The sequence below is a fragment of the Ochotona princeps genome, chromosome 10 (genome assembly GCF_030435755.1).
Source record: "Ochotona princeps isolate mOchPri1 chromosome 10, mOchPri1.hap1, whole genome shotgun sequence".
NCBI classification, from domain to species: domain Eukaryota; kingdom Metazoa; phylum Chordata; class Mammalia; order Lagomorpha; family Ochotonidae; genus Ochotona; species Ochotona princeps.
In genome coordinates this window covers 23,330,179-23,351,171 of record NC_080841.1, presented here as the reverse complement: position 1 = coordinate 23,351,171, position 20,993 = coordinate 23,330,179, and the positions used below count along the sequence as shown (strand labels likewise).

Below are 20,993 nucleotides of genomic sequence, written 5' to 3'. Positions count from 1 at the left end.
CAACACCCAGCAGGCATTGCACAGAGAATGACAACATACTGCATAGTTTCATTTTTTAAAAAAGGTAAAAGAAAGGATTTTCAATGTTCTTGTCATAAGGAAAATTGTTTCAGGAGATGCATTCAACATGATGCGAACACTACGCATCTACACACGTGCAAACATCATATGGTACCCCAAGATTTCTAACGTGTCAGTTAAAAACAAACTTAAGGCCCCAGAGGGTGGCCTAGCGGTTAAAGTCCTTGCCTTGAACACGCAGGGATCCCATATGGGCACCAGTTCTAATCCCAGCAGCCCCGCTTCCCATCCAGCTCTCTTTGTGGCCTGCGAGGGTGGTCAGGGGCAGCCCAGGGCCTTGGGACCTTGCACCCATGTGAGAGACCTGGAGGAGGCTTCAGGCTCCTAGCTTCGGATCAGTGCAGCTTCAACCATTGCAGTCACTTGGGGAGTGAATCATCAGATAGAAGATCTTCCTCCCTGTCTCTCCTCCTCTCTCTATATATTTGACTTTGCAATAAAAAATAAATAAATCTTTAAAATCAAAACTTAAAAATATCAAAACTATAAACCATTTCCAATGGTCTTAAATTTGGGACAGGAAATATGAGTGGATGGTCCATGATACTCATGGAAGAATCCCAGTTATTTCCAGTCATTCTTTGAGAGTATACCCCTTAATCAGTCTGACACACTTTCAGTCTAAAACATTTGAAAGAAGTCTAGCAATAGCCTAGCAGCTTGGGGAGTGAATCAATGGACAGAAGATCTTTCTCTCTGTCTCTCCACCTCTCTGTATATCTGATTTTTCAAGAAAAATAAATAAATCTTAAAAAAAAAAAAAGCGAACTGGCAGTAGTACTTAGGATTTCACACTTTCAACCCTAATTCACTACCAATTTCTTTCCCCACCATGATACAATCTATGTATTTTGTTAGCCAACTCAGCTTGTAAAAACTACCTGATTTGTCCTGACACTGCAGGAATGGACAGTGGCAGAGAGTCCACCAGCCTGTTGTCAAGACATGTTTAAGTTTCATTGGGAGTCCATCTTTGATTTGGAAGTAGAGATGCTTTACCATATTGTATCTTCACATCTGGATGTGACAGTCTCTATTACACAGTTACTATATATCCCCTTACATGAAAAACCATAAAACAAAATCAACAGGAATAAAAATAGGAAACTCACAACAACATGAAGTTAGATAACACACTACTGAATAGCCAATGTGTCACTGATGAAAGAAAATAAAAAACCTTCTTGAAGCAAATAATGCTACTATATGACCTATAAGTCAGTGAAGAAATTAATAAGAACAAAATTTTTTGAAGAAATGAAAATTTTAAGAATATCAAAATTCATGAGATGTAGCGAAAACAGTATTGAAAGGGCTGCTGATACTTTGCAGGAGAGTTCTTATAGCAGGGAGAACATATGATATTTGTCCTTTTGGGGTTGTCTTAGGACTATTCATGTAGGACTATTCTACTATAATAACATGGGGGGAGCAGTGTAAGGCAGGAGACGGGGATGTGGGGGAGGGACATTCCCAGAGCCAATTAAACTGTATCATAAAATAAAAAGTAAATAAATAAATAAAAACAACTTGGAGACCTGATTCACTTTCCATCACAACAGACCCAAGTGAGTGAAACCATAAACACGATCCTTTCCTACTAAGTATCAAATCGCAAACAAATGAAAACACACACTAATTCCCTTCTCCAATTAAAAAAAGTCACAAAAATATATGAAGGAAAATAATGCTCTCAACCCATTCGTGTGAATAGACTCTCAGTCCCATGTTAAATGATGAAGCTCTAACGTGCCCGCAAAGGTTCTTCCGCAGTCCTCGGGAGCGCATTTACCTTACCTCATGGAACTCCTTTTCTTTGTCCTTAATTTTCTGTTCCAAAGAACACTTGGCAGTTTCTGCATTTTGTCGCTGACAACTCAAATCCTCAGTCAGTTTTTTCAGTTTTTGTTCCAATGCAGTACACTAAGAGAAGACCAAAATGTTCAATACAAAACAAAAATTATCCAAGAAAAGGAGCAAAGATGTCATGTTTAATAAAGAATCTTAGTCCCCAGATCTAGTTCCAAGTTTATCACTGTTTTTGTATTTTTATTTTATCAAAAGCAAACTTAAAAAGGATTAGCCACCTACTGAAACCACTTGTAAAGCACATATAAAATGTGCATTTCTATTAGCAAGGATGTAACGCATTAGCCCAATTAGAAATTTCATAATCTGTGCTGTGAAGCCGGACAGCTACCTAGCAACCACCCCACTACTTGGCTGGACTGGACTGAGGGGGTGCAAGGCCGTGGTGCTGACCTAGGGCACTGAGGGGCTGTTGCACAACCAGAGGGTTGCAATGAATTTTATGAGAAATTTTAAATATTAAAATCTTTCTTCCCACCAAGGTGCCACTGACAATTTCAACCTCCAAAATTTCCCAGCACCGCTCAGAAACCATCCCGGTGACGGTAACGAAGCTGCCACTGGCACACTGCGAACAGTCCTCGGCCTGCAGCCACGCTGGCTAGTCCCCAGTCATTCTGAAAACATGAACCACCTGGAAATGGGAGACGCTCTTCTACAGTTAGGTGGGCACAAAATGGTCTTAGTGCTCAAGTGTGGTTGTCCCCATGGGCTCAATCCTAAAACTCCCTATGAAACTCCTGTGGAAACCCAAGGAGTAATAAATCAACTTCAGGTCGGTGGGGAAAAATCCCCTGCTCCAAATGAAGTGTGCCCTGATTTGGCAACTCTCCCTAAAGATTCTTCCAGAGTCTATTTTCCAACTATTAGAAATTGTAAGAATGTAATTGAAATCCAGAGGAAATGGAAATACTATGTAACAATTTGTGAGAAGACCAGTCAGAAACCGAGCATTTAAAAAAAATGAAAAGAAACATGTTGATCAATTATGAACTATTTTACAAATACTAAACTTTGCAAGTACCAAAGGGCAGTGTTTTCTAGAGGGCATTTGGAGGGCATTTTGGCTGGCATCTGAGTGCCAGCCACACCCTCAAGTTCAGCTACTGTCTCACGTGCACCCCGGTGGCAGTGGTGATGGCTCAGGCAGGGGGGTCCCTGCCACCCATGTGGCACATTCTAATTGAGCTCCTGGCTCCTGGCCTGAGCGTGCCTCAGCCCTGTGCGTTATGAACATCCAAGCGTCAACCATGGGACGGGTTGTGCACGCACGCTCTCTCCCCCACCCCTCACTATTCCCTCCTTCCCCTCTCAAAATTTTTTTGAAAAAGGTAGACTTTCAAGTCAGCGGTTCAAACTAATCCACTCCTTTAGACATTAAGACACCTTTGCGATTATCCTATTCTCCCTGACTTTTTTAATAAATGTCCAAGAAAAAAACAATACAGAGGTTATTTATAATTACAAATATGAATTCAACAGGTATTTAGTAAAAACCGACTATATTTCAAGTACTGTTCTATGCACTGGGAGTAACGTGGTAAACAACTCAGACAAAAGTCATTATCCAAAAAATGATCCAAAATTTTGATGGCACACAAATCTCACGGAGGGAAAAAATCCAACCACATACTGTCAAGGCATATCAATGAGCCCTCGGCGCCCTCTACTGGCATTGCTCCAAACTGCAACACATTTTCCAAGCCAACCTCAAATCAATTAATGCTTTCCTGGCGGTTTTAAAAGAGCCTTTAGAAAGCGTTTATTTTAAATCGTGTTAGGTGATATTCTGATAGCAGCTATGCACAACCTAAACATGAACAGCTCACCACTAGGTGTCATGATTGCTCCATAATGCTTACAAAGTCCCAAAAAGCGTATGATCCTGGACACTCAGACTTTCTGGACCTCAGTTCTTCATCTGTGAAATATGTGTGCCCAACTTCAACAATGAATTAAAGCCTTACACTCCACATAGTTTATGAATATTTGGGAGGAGAAAAATCCTGAAAGTATATCCAATGAAGAATAAGCTATTGAAAGAGCCTACAGGATTGTTATCATAATTGTTTTTAAAGCAAAAAAAAATTTTTTAAAAACACATTATTGATTTCTTGCTGCACAACTCTATTTCATGTAAGTTATAATTTGTGATGGTAGTTCAGAAAACAAACAGCAGAATTCTGTTTCAGCAACACATTTGGCAGTCTACAAGGCACATGAGAGAAAAAGTTGGATATCAGTTTTCCGCTGGGTGAATTTGTAGCTGATTGAGATAAAAGGAATCCAGAAAATACCAAGCAGGCATCATTAGAATGTGGAGGAGTGTCTTCAACAGCAAGGCAGGCAAAGCTTTGCTTCCAGCACTGTCTGGGCAAACATCTCAACTAACGATCTGATAAGAACATTCCTCATCAAATATACCAGATAGAACCAAGAGTGGGTGACCTTGTCACCCAAACCATGTAAAATTCAAGAAGAAAAAGTGTATTACTTCATAGGAATGGCAACCCGACTAAAATTTAACCAAAACCAGCTTAACTAAGAAATTGATAATAAGCCACAATAATAACATCTATATTGCTTTACGCTCACCATTTGGCAAACATTATGCTAAGGCCTTTACAAAATTACTGTAGTCTTTATAATATCTCTGTGACAAACTTATTCTTAACGTTATTTTTTATTAGGCTCAAATAGTAATTAAAAGTTTCACAACCAACGCAAGTGGGATGTGGTGAAACCCAGGGCTCAAATTCAAGTCCTTACAACTTGAAACACCAAAAACCCTTTACAAACTCAGAAAGCAAGAAGAGTTACACGGACCAAAGCAGGGCATTGCTCCTTCACACAACTCATACTGCTCAAGGGTTTTCTCAGGGGGCTGATGCTGTGGTGTAGTCAGTTAAACCGCTGCTTAGGTCGCCAGCACCCCATGTACACACTGGTTCAAGTCCTGGCCACTCCACTGCTGATTCAAATCCCTGCTAATGAAGGTGGCACAGGTACTTCTGTCCTTGCACACAACGTGGGAAACCAGGGCTCCGAGAGAGTTCATTTTTGCAAGGTCATGTGTCATTCTCACCCCCAAGTCCGAGGTGTCAATGAAAAGGCTGCAATGACAATAGAAGGTTCAAGAGAAAGCTAGGGAGACATGTCCCACCGCAGTGGGAGAAGAGAGGAGGCACTCGCCGCTCGACAAAGCCCAGGCTGAGATAAACACAATCCAAACATGACGATCAAACCACCAGCTGGCCTCAGGAAGAACCACATCTTCCACCACACGTTACGGCAGACTGCACTGCCCATGTTGCTTACTGACATTGGTTATTTCTGCCTCTCCCTGTTGAGATGAAGCTCCAGCGAGCAATGGTTCTTATCTGTCTCACTGCTACATGCCCAGCTCCACAACATGATCTCTTAGAGACAACACCCAAACAATACTGTGAAATGAGTGAGTGAGTGAAGGGAAAGGGTACAGCATGGGAGCATGGAGAGGGCTCAGGGCCAAGGAACAGGAACAGAAAACCCTCAAGCACATGGCTGGTCTAGGCCTTCACGTACAATGTCAGAAGTATATACAACGGGGCCCGGCGGCGTGGCCTAGTGCCGTGGCCTAGCGGCTAAAGTCCTCGCCTTGAAAGCCCCGGGATCCCATATGGGCGCCGGTTCTAATCCCGGCAGCTCCACTTCCCATCCAGCTCCCCGCTTGTGGCCTGGGAAAGCAGTCGAGGACGGCCCAAAGCTTTGGGACCCTGCACCCACATGGGAGACCCGGAAGAGGTTCCAGGTTCCCGGCTTCGGATCAGGACAGCACCGGCTGTTGTGGCTCACTTGGGGAGTGAATCATCGGATGGAAGATCTTCCTCTCTGTCTCTCCTCCTCTCTGTATATCTGACTTTGTAATAAAAATAAGTAAATCTTTTCAAAAAAAAAAAAAGAAGTATATACAACGGATCCCCAAGTAGATCACGTACACCATGTCACGTGTACTAAACGCTACGAAAGCTGTTATTTCCTATCCCAAGCATGGTGCCCTGTACCAAAAACTACGCACGTTACCCTCTGCTCTACTACCCCTGAACCACAGACACATTCCTGAGAGTTACTCGGCTGGGAATGTATGCAGCCAAGAGTGATTCAAGCCCTGCCCAGCTCTAACAACACTGCCAAGTACATTATCAGCAAAGATCATGAATGGTCTTTATTTTAAAACACCTTGTCCAAATCTTATATAAAAACAGATTCCTTCATAATTCCAGAAAAGTCAAATACCTTGGCCTCTGCCTGGTCATACTGCGCTGTTGTTCTCAACAGTTCATCCCTGTTTTTGTTCAAAGTCTTCTCTTTTTCCATTAATTCCACTTTTGTTTTCTCCATTTGAAGGTGTAGCTCTTGAAATTTATTCACTTGGCCTTTTATTTCTTTTTCTTGTTGTTGCAGCCGTTGTTCCAACTCATTAATCTTGCCTCTCAGCTCTTAAGAACAAAAAGTATACTCCAATTAACATACACGATTTCACTGGATATTCAGAACTTACGACTAACCCAACCCCACTCTGAAAGCTTTGGGAGACAAATACATACAATTTAAATTAAACACAGAAGCTTCTACAGTTCGATTCCATTTCAATGGTTCATTCCACTGTCATTTGTATTCAAGTAACCTACAAAAGGCAGATTACTGTATTTTCTTATGTTTTCAGAGAAACAGATGAAACACTTTTCTAAAATCAGAGTTTTAGGCTGCAAAAAACACATCATGTTCAACACCCTTTGTTAAGATTAACACTTGGTTTTATAAACTGACAAACTACTTGTTTTGTGTCCAAAAATATCATCAAGCGATGAAAGTTTACCCTTCTATATTTTCGCATAGCTTTACCTCCACTACAGACTAAGACAGTGCGAATGTTTTTTATTGCCAAAATTAACAAAGACCTTTTTCCCTACGTACACACAATGTTGGTTCCAAAGGCACTGGCAGTGTGACAGCTCTCACATGTGAACACTGACGATGACTCTCAATATATCACAGCACTGGAAATTTTCATATTCTACAGAGTGGATTCCAAAACACCACCTGGTACCCTTGGCTGTCAGCTGCAGCAAGGCACAGTAGCCAAGGTCACAGGTTTGCTCCCTCATGGACAACCTGGCAATGCAGAGCAAAGCTATTCTGCGGACACATGCCACACCTCTGGCCAAAGCTGGTCAGGACAAAAACAGCCAGATGGGCGGCACGGACAGTGCAGACCAGAACAAACAAACTCACCCTGCTTCTAGGAACTTAAGTCAAAGTCTAACAGCCTATTTTAAAAGACTTCAGGATAGGGCCTAGTGCAATGGCTCAATTGGCTAACCCTCCACCTCCAAGCACTAGGATCCTATATGGGTGCTGGTTCGTATCCCGGCTTCTCTACTTCCCATCCAGGTCCCTGCTTATGGCCTAGGAGGACAGTAAAGGATAGCCCAATACCTTAGGACTCTATACCCATGTGGGAAGCCCAGAAGAAGCTCCTGGCCCCTGGCTTTGGATCAGCTCAGCAAAAGCCATTGTGGCCATATGGAAAGTGAACCAGCAAACAGATCTTTCTTTGCCTTTCCAATAAAAATTTAAAAAAAGAAGAAGAAGAAAGAAGAAAAGGCTACAGGACAGCTTTTCAATTCAAACAAAAGTACACATCCCTTCTACTCCTCTTCCCATCCAGCTCCCTGTTTGTGGACTGGGAAAGCAGTAGAAGATGGCACAAAGTCTTGGGACTCTATATGGGGGACCAGGAAGAAGCTTCTGGCTTCACATTGGCTCAGCTGTGACCATGGTAGCCATTTGAGTAATGAACCAGCAGATGGAAGATCTTTCTCTGTCTCTCCTCCCCTCTGTATGTCTGAATTTCCAGTAAAAATAAAATACCTTTTTAAAAATGTGATGTCTTCTATCATTATCAAAAAGATAGCTGGTCTGAGATGCTGACCACTGTTTTTTCTAATAAAACATAAGCACTTCCTAGATCAAAAACATTTGGAAGCACCTCTAAAATTATCGCAAGAAAATCTAACTTAAACTTAATTCAACTTAAAAATTACCTTGATTCTGGGCTTTTAATTGATCCAAAAGATGGGAACTGCTAGAATTATCACAAAAACTGCTGTTCGCATCTCTCTTCCCTCTTTGCAAAGTTGTTCCACTTGGAGTGACCTCTTGTTCCCCAAACATGAAGTCTCTTCTAACTGGAGTGTTCTGAGCATTGGATGCAAGTCGACTTGGGGTCCACTCCTGCTGCCAGGAGAACACAGATGACGAAGAGTGGTGTCGAGCAATGTCTCGGTGATTCATCGTGGCTTGGGGAACAGCTTGGCTGGCATTCTGCAAGAACAGATTCTTCAGAGCCTTTTGGAAGTTCACTACTCAAGGTTTTATATTTCCAAATGAAACACAAAGTCATAATTCTAAAAAGCTAGCCCCTGCACTGTATATCAAGAACATTCAGCAAGTCAAGGCAAGTATTAATTTCCAATATCCAGTGATAGCATTTTCTAATGTTCAGACTTCTTAGTATCATATATGTCAGCCAATCCCAAGGGGGGCCCAACCCCTTTTCAATGGGTTGTCTCGAGGCAGGTGTTCAGCACAGCAAGTTAAACCACCTCCCGAGACACCTACATCCCATCTCAGAATTTCCAGTTTGTGTCAGGCTGTGTTTTTGCATTCCATCTCCCTGCGAACATATACCCTGGGAACAAGCAGATGGCAGCTCAAAAACCTAGATCCTCACACGCGAGTGTGGGAGCTCTGGATTGAGTTCCAGGCTCCGGGTTTCAGCCTGGCCCAGCCTCAACTGTTACAAGCATTTGATGAATGAAAACTTAAAGATCAGTGTTTCTGTCTTTCAGCCAAAATCAATAAGTTAAATTTTTGAATAAAAATAGCCTATCACAGTATTTAGCTTTCATCCATCTTGTGTTCTACTATCTTGTATCCACTGAGGTTATGAGTTCCAACACCGGCTTTCCTCTGGCTTCACCTGGCAAACTCTACGCAGAAAGCCCAGCAAAATTAAGTCCCAGCCTTAAAGAACTCTTTCAAAAATCTCAGTTTTCATCCAAAAACAGTGTCTCACAGGGTGTTTTATCCAAAATAAATGTGCAGGTCATCTGCAATGAACTATTTCTCCTGTTCTTGCTCTGCCTCCACTGTGACAAATCCCAAGACAGCTTTTGAGGCTGCATTAAATGTTCTAGAACAAGCACTTTCCCAGACATAGGAAGAGGTTTATGAAAACGTTTCTGAGGACTTTCTCCATAAAGTGCTCTAGGCATTACTGCCATGGCATAACCAACACCAACAACCGCACTGAGTAACTAACCACAGGATAATTTCTAAACACCTTAGTAAGGCCTTTGCCACCATCTAAATCCTGGCAACCTTAAAATGAGGGTTAAAGGGATGCAAATGCACTTTCTGATCCTCAGTATTTGTGGTACTCATAAATTCAGTGTTAAACTGCCTGAATTGTGCCATTTCCCCCGAGGATTATGGAGGGTTAGCAGAAACGTACCAAACTTCTTGTTAGAAAACAGCATCATGTGAACAGGGGCCAGCACTGTAGCAGGTAAAGCCACAGCCTGAGGCACAAGCATCTCCTTTCGGTGCTGATTCACAGCCCACTGCTCCACCTTCACTCCAGGCCTGCCAATGTGCCCAGCAAAGAAGCAGAGAAAGTGCCCCTATCTTAACATTAGGTCCTGACTCTTAACATTAGACCAGCCCAACTCAGGCTGTTGGGGATCATTTTGGAAGTGAACTAGCAAATAGAAAAGCTGTCTCCCTTTCTCTCTAACTCTGTTATTTAAATAAATGAATTTGTAAAAATAAGTAAGTAAATAAAAGCAGGGATTTTATTTTAGAAACCTGCATTTTGCTTTTGTTGTTGAAGGTAAATAAATCTCTTGACTTACTTCTCTGTTTGTATATCAGTTGCCAGCAACTTACCAAAAAACCAGGAGATTGTGCTGACAACACATCTGCTTTGAAAGCAGCACCTCTTAAACGGCCATCCTCCAGCCCCACATCCCCAGAGAATGAGCACTGCGCTCTGTCGCAGAGTGAATGGGCAGCGGTTTCCTCCGAGTCACACCATCACCAGGGAGCACCTGGACAAGCCCACCAGTCCTGACCTTGTCACACTTCCGACCCCTAGATCTTAACAGGGAATGATTATATGTCTACAGTTTCCACAGAATTCTACTTTTTTTAAAGGATTTATTTATATTTATTTGAAAGGCATAGTTACAGAGTGAGGAGGAGAGACAGGTCTTCCATCCACTGGTTCACTCCCCAGATGGTTGCAGAGGCAGCAGCTGGGCCAGTCTGAAGCCAGGAGTTGTTCTGGGTCTCCTGTGTGGGTGCAGAAGCCCAGGCACGTGGGCCATCCTCTGCTGCTTCTCAGGCCACTAGCAGGGAGCCAGATGGGAAGTGGAGCAGTTGGAACTTTAACTGGAGCCCATAGCGGATGTCAGTTCTGTAGGCAGAGGCTTAACTTACGATGCCCTGACACTGGCCCCTTCATAAATTCTATAAATATGCAATATTTGGAAATCAAATAACTAGCCCACTCTAATTTACTCATTCTTGACTTCTGACTTTTAAAATGAGGCATCACCATCGATGCACCGGGAGCCTTTGCTCAGTGTAAGAAAAGCGCATCAGCTCTGTGTCAAACAGATTTTTTCCTAACCTTGTTCAACATCAAAGTCCTTGGCTGCCTGCACACTCTTACAGAACCCATCATTGACCTACCTTAGCTTGCAAGACTTTAACCTCTGCCTCTAATCTTTTTCGTTCTTCAACTTCTTTATTGTATTTTTCTTTTAGATCCTCATACTTGGAACCTAAACAAAAAAAAAAAAGTTTTATTTCAATAATTGATTTCATGAAAAAATTCACAGATTGATAATGATTATCACAATCTAGAAATGAGTATCATTTAAATACACACTGAGCAGAAAGACTATTTTGGCTGAGGCAACCTATTAACGCGTATTGATCAAATTACGCAAACATCAAAATATTTTAAATATGGGAATTTTTAACACTCGGATACCAAATTTCTTTTAAAACATACTACACAGAATATTTAAATTAAAAAGTGGAAGGCTTAACCCAGAGGCCCAACAAAATTCAACAGATATACAAATGAATAGGTAATAAACAATTCCGGTTTTTAACATTTTAAAGTTATAATCAAGCTGAGTTCATTTTTCTCACAGAATTGAAATCCACCCCCCAAGGGGAAAAAAAATCCTTTACCACTGTAATATTGACTTGGTGTGAGTGGAGTCGCAAAAATTTTCTGTGGTGTACTGTATGCGTTCAAGGAGACCTCTGCAGACTGTGCTGCCTGTTGGCTTCTCTCAAGCTCAGATTTACACCTGTTAGAGGTCAACAAGTCAGTTTAAAGTAAAGGCTATAGAATACCAATGCCAGAAACCCACAAAGATGAGTAAGCCCACAAAGCAAACTATTTGTAAGAATTCTGCAATATTTCATTTCCCCAAGAAACACTGAATACAATCTTATGTATAAGACATCAACACAGGCCTCTTCTTCAAAGGGACTCAGACTAGTCAGAAAAACAGAAACATAAACCAATCATTACAATCTAATAATGGCTATCATGGAAATTTGTAGTAACAATGGTGGCACCACAGACTTGGAGGGCTGGGAATATAACAAGAAAATGCTCTATTCTAAGCTAAAGAAAGACACAGCAGCTCAGAACATAGGACAAAACTGAGGTCAGTGAAACAGGCAGGCAAAACACAAGAACTCAGAACTCACAGTTATCTCAAAAGCATATTTGATACACAAATCATAAACAGCATGACATTAACAAACATAAAAATAGAAAACAGCGTTGGAAACAGTTACAAGAAATAGAAGTCATATACATAAGTATACACATAAACACACATACAACATCCCTATCTTTCAAGTAACTGGAATACCTTTCAGAATCAAAAAATCACGTTAGGATTCAATTCTTGCAACTCTCTAATGTCCTTGACTTCAGCTTAACAGAAAAAATAAAATGAACATGAATATGATCAGCTCAGCTCTGGCTGTTTGCGGCCACTTGGGGAGTGAATCAGTGAACCAAAGATCTTTCTCTGTCTCTCCTTCTCTCTGTGTATCTACTGGAAAGGCAGATATACAGAGAGGAGGAGACAGAAAGTTCTTCCATCTGCTGAATTACTTCCCAAGTGGCTGCAATGGCTGGAGCTGAGCCGATCCAAAGGCAAGAGCCCAGAGTCTCTTCTAGTTCTCCCATGTGGGTGCAGGGTCCCAAGGCCTTGGGCCGTCCTCAACTGCTTTCCCTGCTTTCCCAACAAGCAGGGAGCTGGATGGGAAGTGCAGCAGCCCAGACACGAACCGGAGTCCATCTGAGATCCTGGTGCATGCAAGGTGAGGACAGTAGCTATCACGGCAGGCCCAAATACTTTAACTTCTTAAAATACATGGGTAGAATTCAAATTATTGTCACTACTCAAGAGGAAGATATTCAAATATTACAGGTATTTGCTAGCTTCCAAGAGGAAATCAGTATTTCACAGTGGAGGATCTCAGACACCCACAAAGGAGGGACGCTAATTTACAGAGGAAGAAAGTTAACTAAGGGATCCACATTACCAGTTTTCTTTCAGAAGGGACCCTCTATTGGATGCACTAAGAAAAGTACAAATTGGCTTCTCTGCAGGTTCTGGCTGAAAATGTGTAAGTCCAGGCTCACCAAGGTTCTCAACCATGTTGGCCCTCCCAATAGACACTGGGTAATGCCTGGGGACATTTGTGATCAACACTTGGGGACAGAGTAGTGCCCTCCCAATAGATACTGGACAATGCCTGGGGACATTCGTGATCAACTCTTGGGACAGAGTAGTGCCCTTCCAATAGACACTGGGCAATGCCTGGGGACATTCGTGACCAACACTTGGGGACAGAGTAGCTGCTATCAGCATTTGATGAGTTTTCATAGGACTGACCCAAACACCGATATAACCAAATCACTGTTCCTTCCAACCGTTGGGGGACAGAAAAAAGACACAACTGTGCAATGCATAATAATCACAGTCGTGAAGGAAAAGGTAAATACATCTGATGCTATATTTTGGCACAGACAACATCCAAGTTAGTATCATTCCCCAAAGTTACCTTTTAAGCTCCTGCTCTAGTTTTTCCACTTGTTTTTTGCTTGAATTCAGTTGTCCTTCCTGGAAATTTACTTGTGAGTCCTTGACTTGAAGTTCGTGGGAAATCTTCTGCTTTGCTTTCTCCAGGTTTTCACATATTTCCATCAATCTTTGATTCTCCCTTTTCAGATTTGTGCCCTCAGACTTTTCATTTTCAACCTAACGGGAATCATTCAGAAGGAAACACATCCTGATTCTGTGACTTTACCAAGTATTATTTGCAAATTTGACTCTAACACCAAATAATAATTTTCTGAGGTATGGTTGGAATAAGCAAGACGTCAACAGTCTTTTTTTTGTTGTTGTTTATTTTTAAAAGGCAGATGTACAGAGAAAAGGAGATACACAGAGAAAGATATTCTGTCTGCTGGTTCACTCCCAAAGTGGCCAAAATGGCTGGAACTGAGTCAATCCAAAGCCAGGAGTTTCTTCCAGGTCTCCCACACAGGTGCAAGATCCAAAGGCTTTGGAGGCCATCCTGGACTGCTTTCCCAGGCTATATGCAGGGAGCTGGATGGGAAGTGGAGCAGCTATGATATGAACCATCAAACCACTGGATTCAAGGTGAGGATTTAACCACTAGGCTATCGTGCCGGGCCCTATCAATGCTTTCTAAACACAGAAATTCTAAGTGACTACACTTAAAGTCTATAGAAAAAAAGGCTTTATAAAGTCATGCATTACTCTGTCTTTCAACAGGGCTGTACACAACCATCTTACACACAAAAAAATTAATACTGTTTAAGAAAATAAAAAGTCAGGGATAGGCAAATGGTTAGGACACCATTTGGGATGCCTGTACCACTTTGGGGAATGCCTGGTTGAAGTCTCAGCTACTCCACTCTTAATCCAGCTCCTGACAATACATACTTTGTGAGGCAACAAGGAAATAGATCAAATGTTGGGGTCACTACAATCCACGTGAAAGGACCAGATTAAATTCTGGACTCCTGGTTTTGCCCTGGACTGTTGGGATCATCTGGGGAGTAAACTAACAGTTCACGAACAGTGGAGAAGTTCCCTCTCCCCACATGTGAAATAAACGGTAATCAATCAAAAGGCCAATGAAAACTATGGCAAGTATTGGTAATCACTCAGCAATCATACTGCTGCCACCTGGTAAGAGAACTGGGTTGAGTTTCCAGTTCCAGCTACGGCAAGCATTTATAGCATAAACCAGCAGACCGGAGCATGCAATCTCTCCTCCTACCTCTGACCATCAAACAATTTTTCTTAATTAAGTAAATAAATAAACTGTCTAAATCTCACTTAGTAATTCATTCTCAAATTCGGCTGCTAAAGCTGGTTATTCTAAAGAAAAATCCTCCCACAAACAAAATCAACTTCAAAACATAACTGTATCATGACTTTGTTGGTTAAAAAGAAGTAAGAAAGGGCCCGGCGGCATGGCCTAGCGGCTAAAGTCCTCGCCTTGAAAGCCCCGGGATCCCATATGGGCGCCGGTTCTAATCCCGGCAGCTCCACTTCCCATCCAGCTCCCCGCTTGTGGCCTGGGAAAGCAGTTGAGGACGGCCCAATGCATTGGGACCCTGCACCCGTGTGGGAGACCTGGAAGAGGTTCCTAGTTCCCGGCATCGGATCGGCGCGCATCGGCCCGTTGCGGCTCACTTGGGGAGTGAACCATCGGATGGAAGATCTTCCTCTCTGTCTCTCCTCCTCTGTGTATATCTGGCTGTAATAAAATGAATAAATCTTTAAAAGAAAAAAAAAAAAAAAAGAAGTAAGAAAGAAGTGCTGTTTATACTTTCATGTGCTAGCCCTGGTGTGGGGAGCCTCCTCTCAGAAAGTGATACCCAATTGAGCTGAAAAAGGCAGTCCCCAGATTGGGAAGCCAAGAGGTTGGGCCTAATTGCAAACTCCATTCCTAATTTATAGTTCTAGATGTAATTAGAATTCAAAAACCTAGGTATTGGGCTCGGCAGCGTGGCCTAGTGGCTAAGGTCCTCGCCTTGATCCCATATGGCCGCTGGTTCTAATCCCGGCAGCTCCACTTCCTCTCTGTCTCTCCTCCTCTCAGTATATCTGATTTTGTAATGAAAATAAAATAAATCTTAAAAAAAAAAAAAAACAAAAAAAACCTAGGTATTAGTAAGCAAGCACAGAGGGGGAAAAGGTTGGAGGAGTTTAGGCAACTAAACAAAAATGACACAAAAAAGAGAAGGTACCACCTGAAGACAGACAGACTGATTAACCCAGAAGCCAGTGAAGAGTTTGGTCCAAAAGTGCATAACGGGGGAGTGGACAGGTGCCCCGGGAGCAGGTGTTGCTGCCGCACCTTCTGCGTGGGGGAGTGGACAGGTGCCCCGGGAGCAGGTGTTCCCACCGTACCTTCTGCTTCTGCTTCTGCAGAGCAGCCTCCAGAGTTTCAAGCTGAAACTGCCTCTGCTGCTTCTCTTTCTTCAGTTTGTCCAGCTGCCCTTCCAGCTCTTGAATTTTCTGAAGAGCTCTCGTGGGCAGGCCCTCCTTCCATTCTTCCAAAGCCCAGCTCATTTTCTTCTCTTTATTATTCTAACATTTATAAAGAAACTGCAAAGAACAACCACACAACTGTTGGTCCAACTACAGTAAAAGGAAACATGAAACCTCAGGAATCCGTCTACCTAACCACCGCCATGAAGGTTCTAAAATATCACATTTCAGGAGTAGAGGTGTTGTGGAGCAGCTGGGAGTTACCCGTTTGAGTCCCAGCTGCCCAATTTCCAAGCCAGCATCCTGTCAACACATCCTGGGATGCAGCCATGTTTGGGTTCCCACCACCCAAGTGGGAGAGTCACATGAAATTCCTGGCTCCTGGCTTCGGACAGACCCAGGGCTGGATGTCGAGGACATTTGAGGAATGAACCAAAAAATGGAAAATTTCTCTCTGGCTTTTAAGTGATTAAAAATTAAATACTTTTTTCTCCTAAAAAGAGAGACAAAATACAATTTTTTTTCTAAAAAGAGGAACCACCAATTACTAACATCATAAAGGATGTAACATACTTGGCTTGGTTTCCCCTTACTATTTTTTTCTTTTTTCTATTTTGACTTCCTACCTACTTTATACTAAACATAGGGTTTTTTTCTCTCTCATAAAAAACATGAATATTTTTGTTCTAAAGTTTTCATGTACAATAGGTCTAATTTTTGGAAATAGATGCAAGACAAGACATTGAGCGAATCCTCTGTGTGCTCGTCACATCACCACTGGCACTCTGTCCCTTTTCCTCTGGAAAATCTCCCCTGAGGTCCTGACCGCTTCCTGCACTCCCTGCCAGTGTCCCCACCCCCTTCCAAGTCAAGGTCACTCAAATGCACACACAGCCAAGAATGAAGGCCATTAATACTACTGCAACCATTCCAGAAAGTGGTAAACCCAAGCTCTGGGCAGACATTAAGCAGAAAAGAGGTAAACAGCCTTACTGATTCAAAGAGGATTCAACTCCCAGCCTGATCACTTACAAGATGTGTGACTTTCCACCAGATAATTCTTCTGTTTGCACCTTAATTGCCTCATTATTTTAAGACTTTTTTTTCTTGGAAAGTCAGATTTACAGAAAGAAGAGACAGAGAGAAGGATCTTCCATCTGCTGGTTCACTCCTCAAGTAGCCACGACAGCCAGAGCTGAGGAAGCCAGGAACCTCCTCCAGATTTCCCATGGGGGGTGCACCACGTGGGTGCAGGGTCCCAAGGCTTTGGGCCATCCCCGACTGCTTTCCCAGGCCACAGGCAGGGGACCAGATGGGAACAGAGCAGCAGTGACACGAACCGGAGCCCAAATAGGATCCAGGTACATACATACAAGATGAAGACATTAGCAACTAGGCTACCACGCGGGGCCCAATTGCCTCATTTTAAAACACCAGTAAAGTACCTCCTAAAGCCTCTTCCAACAGTATTTCCTGTGAGTTTTCTACAACTGTTATCCATTACATTAGTTATGGATAATACCTTCAGAGGTTTCAGGCTGTGGTACCCAGACACATCTTGCAATAAATCATTTGAGAGTAAAATATGACAATTGTTCTTTATCTCAGCCTTTTGAAGATAAATGAAAGAAAAAATAATTTATTTTTTGTACTGTTTTGGCAATAGAGTAAGAAAGCATGTTTTACTAAGAATGGTAAACAGATTTTTAGAAGATGAAGCAAAAACCTTAGGCAACATATAAGGTAGAGACAGAGCCAAGCAAATTCGTTTTCCACTGTTCAATTTCTATGACGGGGTGGTGGAGAGGGATAGTCTTAGTTATGGAAGACAGCATCTTACACCACTCTCATTTGAGAAACAACAGCAACACAACGCTGGGAGGAATCTCCCATCTCCCAACTAACAAGGCAAACGCTCCCAGTCACAACAACCAGCATCCATCCCTCTGGCGTCTCCGTCCAAGAGTGGGAACCCAGGATCTCAGAGGCCTACAAAGACACTGCCATACACAGTCTATCCAGACTCCAGAAGCATTCAGCCAAGAAGTCACAGCAACCTTACAAGGATGCTGGAAACCAGAGAAATAAGCAGAAGCTGGCAAGTCAAATGTGTCCCCAATTCAAAGCCAACATGAACATGCTCAGACTGTTGCCTGGTGCGTGCGAGATCACACCAGGCAAGTCTAGGATGCAGCAAGGAGTCTGTATTAACCAAGCTTGGTGATCACAGGGCCTACTAGAAACAATAAACCACAAATCCATACAGCAATCCAGTCAATCGAAACCCCAAGAGGTACAAACGGTCATTACCCTGAAGTCCATCCGTTAAGCTGAAGACCTATATCCCAGCTTCGCCAACAATATAAGCTATCCTAAGAGACTTGCAACAAAGAACCTGGACACACTTACAAAGCTGCAGACATTGACCTTTCCCTGGTTTCTCTGCCCACATTCCATTGCTGCTAGGCCTCACCCCTCCTGGAACTCCGGATAGTACACAAATTGGAAATACAAAGCATCTTAGCATTGCTATCTTCATTGTCCCGCCCAAGCATGAACAGGGGGTGAGGAATACAGACACGCAGGGGCCATGCTCAGGGGATACCTTAGAGTCTGTCCGCGGGAAGCCAGAGAGCAAGCAGGTACTGGGGAGGCCAAGAATTGGAATGTAAGAGCAACGGAAGCACAGGACCGAGAGAACCCTTTCCTATCATGGGCCTTATGGGTTGCAGGTGATGGTAGGTCAGCATCACACGTGGGCAGGAGGGAACACCTAGGGGGCAGGGGGGAGTGGCTTCCAAGCTCCTGACCCTCAAGTAGCTGCCTACCTCATTACAAGACTTCAGCTAAAGGCTCAGGGACCAGGACAATTCCAAAGGAAATTGGGAGAAGGTATTGAAGAGAAGCTCTGGATTTGATGGTTCCTGCAACGGGGCTTGAAGGGTTACAGGGTTTTCAAGAAAACACTCTTTTTACCCTAAATACGAGGACACTCTTCATGCCCCCATCACTCACTCATCCCCACTAAATGCGCCTGAAAGTTCTCGTGAGACCACTGCAGGTACAACCAAAGTGCTTTCCCTTTTATAATCACTTTCCTCTCCCTTAAATAAATAAATAAATAAACAAATAATCCCCACTGGCGCCCGGCTGCGCCCTGCCTCCCTTCTTCGAGCTCGGGGAAGGGGTGCCCAACAAGGAGACAGGTGCGTCTCCTGGGTGCCGGAGGCCCGGAGTTGTTGGGCATCTCCAGTCATTTCACCAGACCCAAAAAGAAAACGTGAGTTCGCGACCGACACCCAGCGACGGACCAGGGCGGGCAGAGAGGTGCCGGGACACCCCTACGCACCCCACCGGTCGCATCCCATAGGAGGAGATGACCAAGGCACAACAAGGGGCGCCACCGCAGTGGCGTCCCCGCCCCGGGCCCGCGGGCAGGAAGCCAGCGGCTTCCTCCTCCTCCTCCTCGCACCCCAAGCCCGCAGTCGGAGCCGGGACCAGGTAGGACGCTCACCTGGGAAACAACTCTTCCGCCGCGAGGGAGTCCAGCGTCCTCCTGGGGTGGAGCGCCGCTGCCGGTTCAAAACCCCCGCTTCCGGCCCCGACCGACCCAGCCTCGAGCCTATTGGAGTACGCCAGTCAGCTGTGAACCAATCCGCGCCCGCGTCCTGAGATGGTCTCCTCGGATTGGCCCTTTTGGATGGATTTGAAAAAAACGAAGCTTGACTGAGGTAGGGGCTGCGCGCTGGGGCCTGGACCGGTCTTTGTTGTGGTGGACAAAGGGGCTACCGTGCAGTGCTGCCGCCGGAGACCGCGTGAACCCGGAGAGCCTGGGGGCGGGCCGGGGTGGCAAGGCCGCTCGCCTTCAGCCGGCCGTCTGGCGTTCCCCTCAGACTCTTTAGCTGCACGTTGGTATACTGAGTTTAGGACATTGATACTAGTACTGTGCTTGTCTTGTACGCAGTTCAGTGTCCTTCTCAACAACTCCTCGGAGAAATTATTGTTCATTACCACCATCTTTAGAAGTTAAGGGGGTGGGGCCGGCGGCGTGGCCTAGCGGCTCAAGTCCTCGCCTTGAAAGCCCCAGGATCCCATATGGGCGCCGGTTCTAATCCCGGCAGCTCCACTTCCCATCCAGCTCCCTGCTTGTGACCTGGGAAAGTTAGTCGAGGAAGACCCAAAGCCTTGGGACCCTGCACCTGTGTGGGAGACCTGGGAGAGGTTCCTGGTTCCCGGCTTCGGATTGGCGCGCACCGCCCTGTTGCGGCTCACTTGGGGAATGAATCATCGGACGGAGGATCTTCCTCTCTGTCTCTCCTCTGTATATCTGACTTTGTAATAAAATGACTAAATCTTTAAAAAAAAAAAAAAAAGAAGAAGTTAAGGGGGTAGGGACCAGCGTTGTATCCCAGAGAGTGAGGCAGCGAGTTGCAGCGCAAGTGGCTTGAGGGTGGATTTAGATGCTCCAACTCCCTGTTCATTTTTTTCTTAAGATTTATTATTATTATTGGAAAGTCAATATACAAAGAAGGGGAGAAGGAAACTTCCGAGGGGAGCCTCGTAGTCGCAACTGCCAGAGCTGAGCTGATCTGAAGCCAGAAGACAGGAGCTTCCTCCAGCTCTCCCACAGGGACATAGGGTTCCAGGACTTTGGGCTGTCCTCAACTGCTTTCCCAAGCCACAGACGGGGAGCTGGATGGGAGCAGCCAGGATATAAACAAGCACCCATATGGGATCCCAGCACATGCAACGTGAGGACGTTAGCCACTAGGCTCTGTGCTGGGCACTTACAGCATGTATCTTTATGGTAACCCTTGACCCACCTCTGATTTCAGCCACCAGTGTGATAAAAAGTTCTGTGTGGACTCAGTTTTTTTTTCTAGTTCATGTACAAGTCATTGAATTCTTGGTGTATCTACTCCAGGACCCTCGCCAGAGGCAAAGGCGCCTTAGCCAGAACACAAGCACAGCCTCCAAGGCTAGACACAGTTACAACTCTCAGGGGTAGTCCTCAATATATGGGGATGTCCTAGCATAACCTGCTTCTCATGGGCAATCCTGAAAGCTACAGAAGAACCAAGTCCCAGCACCTACCTAATACAATGTTGACTTATCCTTTTCCTGGTCTCAATCTCCCTGTTCCTGACTGCTTCCCGGAATCAGTACCTGATCAAACTGCCAAATTAAACTCCTCCACCCATGTCTGTCTGAGTCACTGCATTATGGAAGAGTCCAAAGTAAACAGAAGGCCTCTTTTGCATATGCTATGTTACCTTCGATAAGCAAAACCAATAAGAAAAGCATCCATTTTGGTTTCCAAACATTGGATTATGTCTATGTAACCTCACTTACTTCACCCATGCA

The 20,993-nt window shown here is 44.1% G+C and overlaps 1 protein-coding gene across 1 annotated transcript in view; it reads right to left on the bottom strand.

Annotated features, from left to right (window-relative positions):
• The window catches only part of CENPF (centromere protein F), a 52,206-nt gene extending 33,044 nt beyond the window's left edge, over positions 1-19,162 (bottom strand). Inside the window, exons 1-8 of the mRNA XM_058669183.1 lie at positions 19,144-19,162; positions 15,549-15,746; positions 13,162-13,358; positions 11,260-11,381; positions 10,750-10,841; positions 8,037-8,316; positions 6,226-6,428; positions 1,879-2,004 (exon numbers count right to left, since the gene is read on the bottom strand). Coding sequence (XP_058525166.1) covers positions 1,879-2,004; positions 6,226-6,428; positions 8,037-8,316; positions 10,750-10,841; positions 11,260-11,381; positions 13,162-13,358; positions 15,549-15,710 — 1,182 coding nt within the window. The 5' untranslated portion in view covers positions 15,711-15,746; positions 19,144-19,162. The remainder of the gene's footprint in view (positions 1-1,878; positions 2,005-6,225; positions 6,429-8,036; positions 8,317-10,749; positions 10,842-11,259; positions 11,382-13,161; positions 13,359-15,548; positions 15,747-19,143) is intronic.
• Between the last annotated feature and the right edge of the window lie 1,831 nt (positions 19,163-20,993).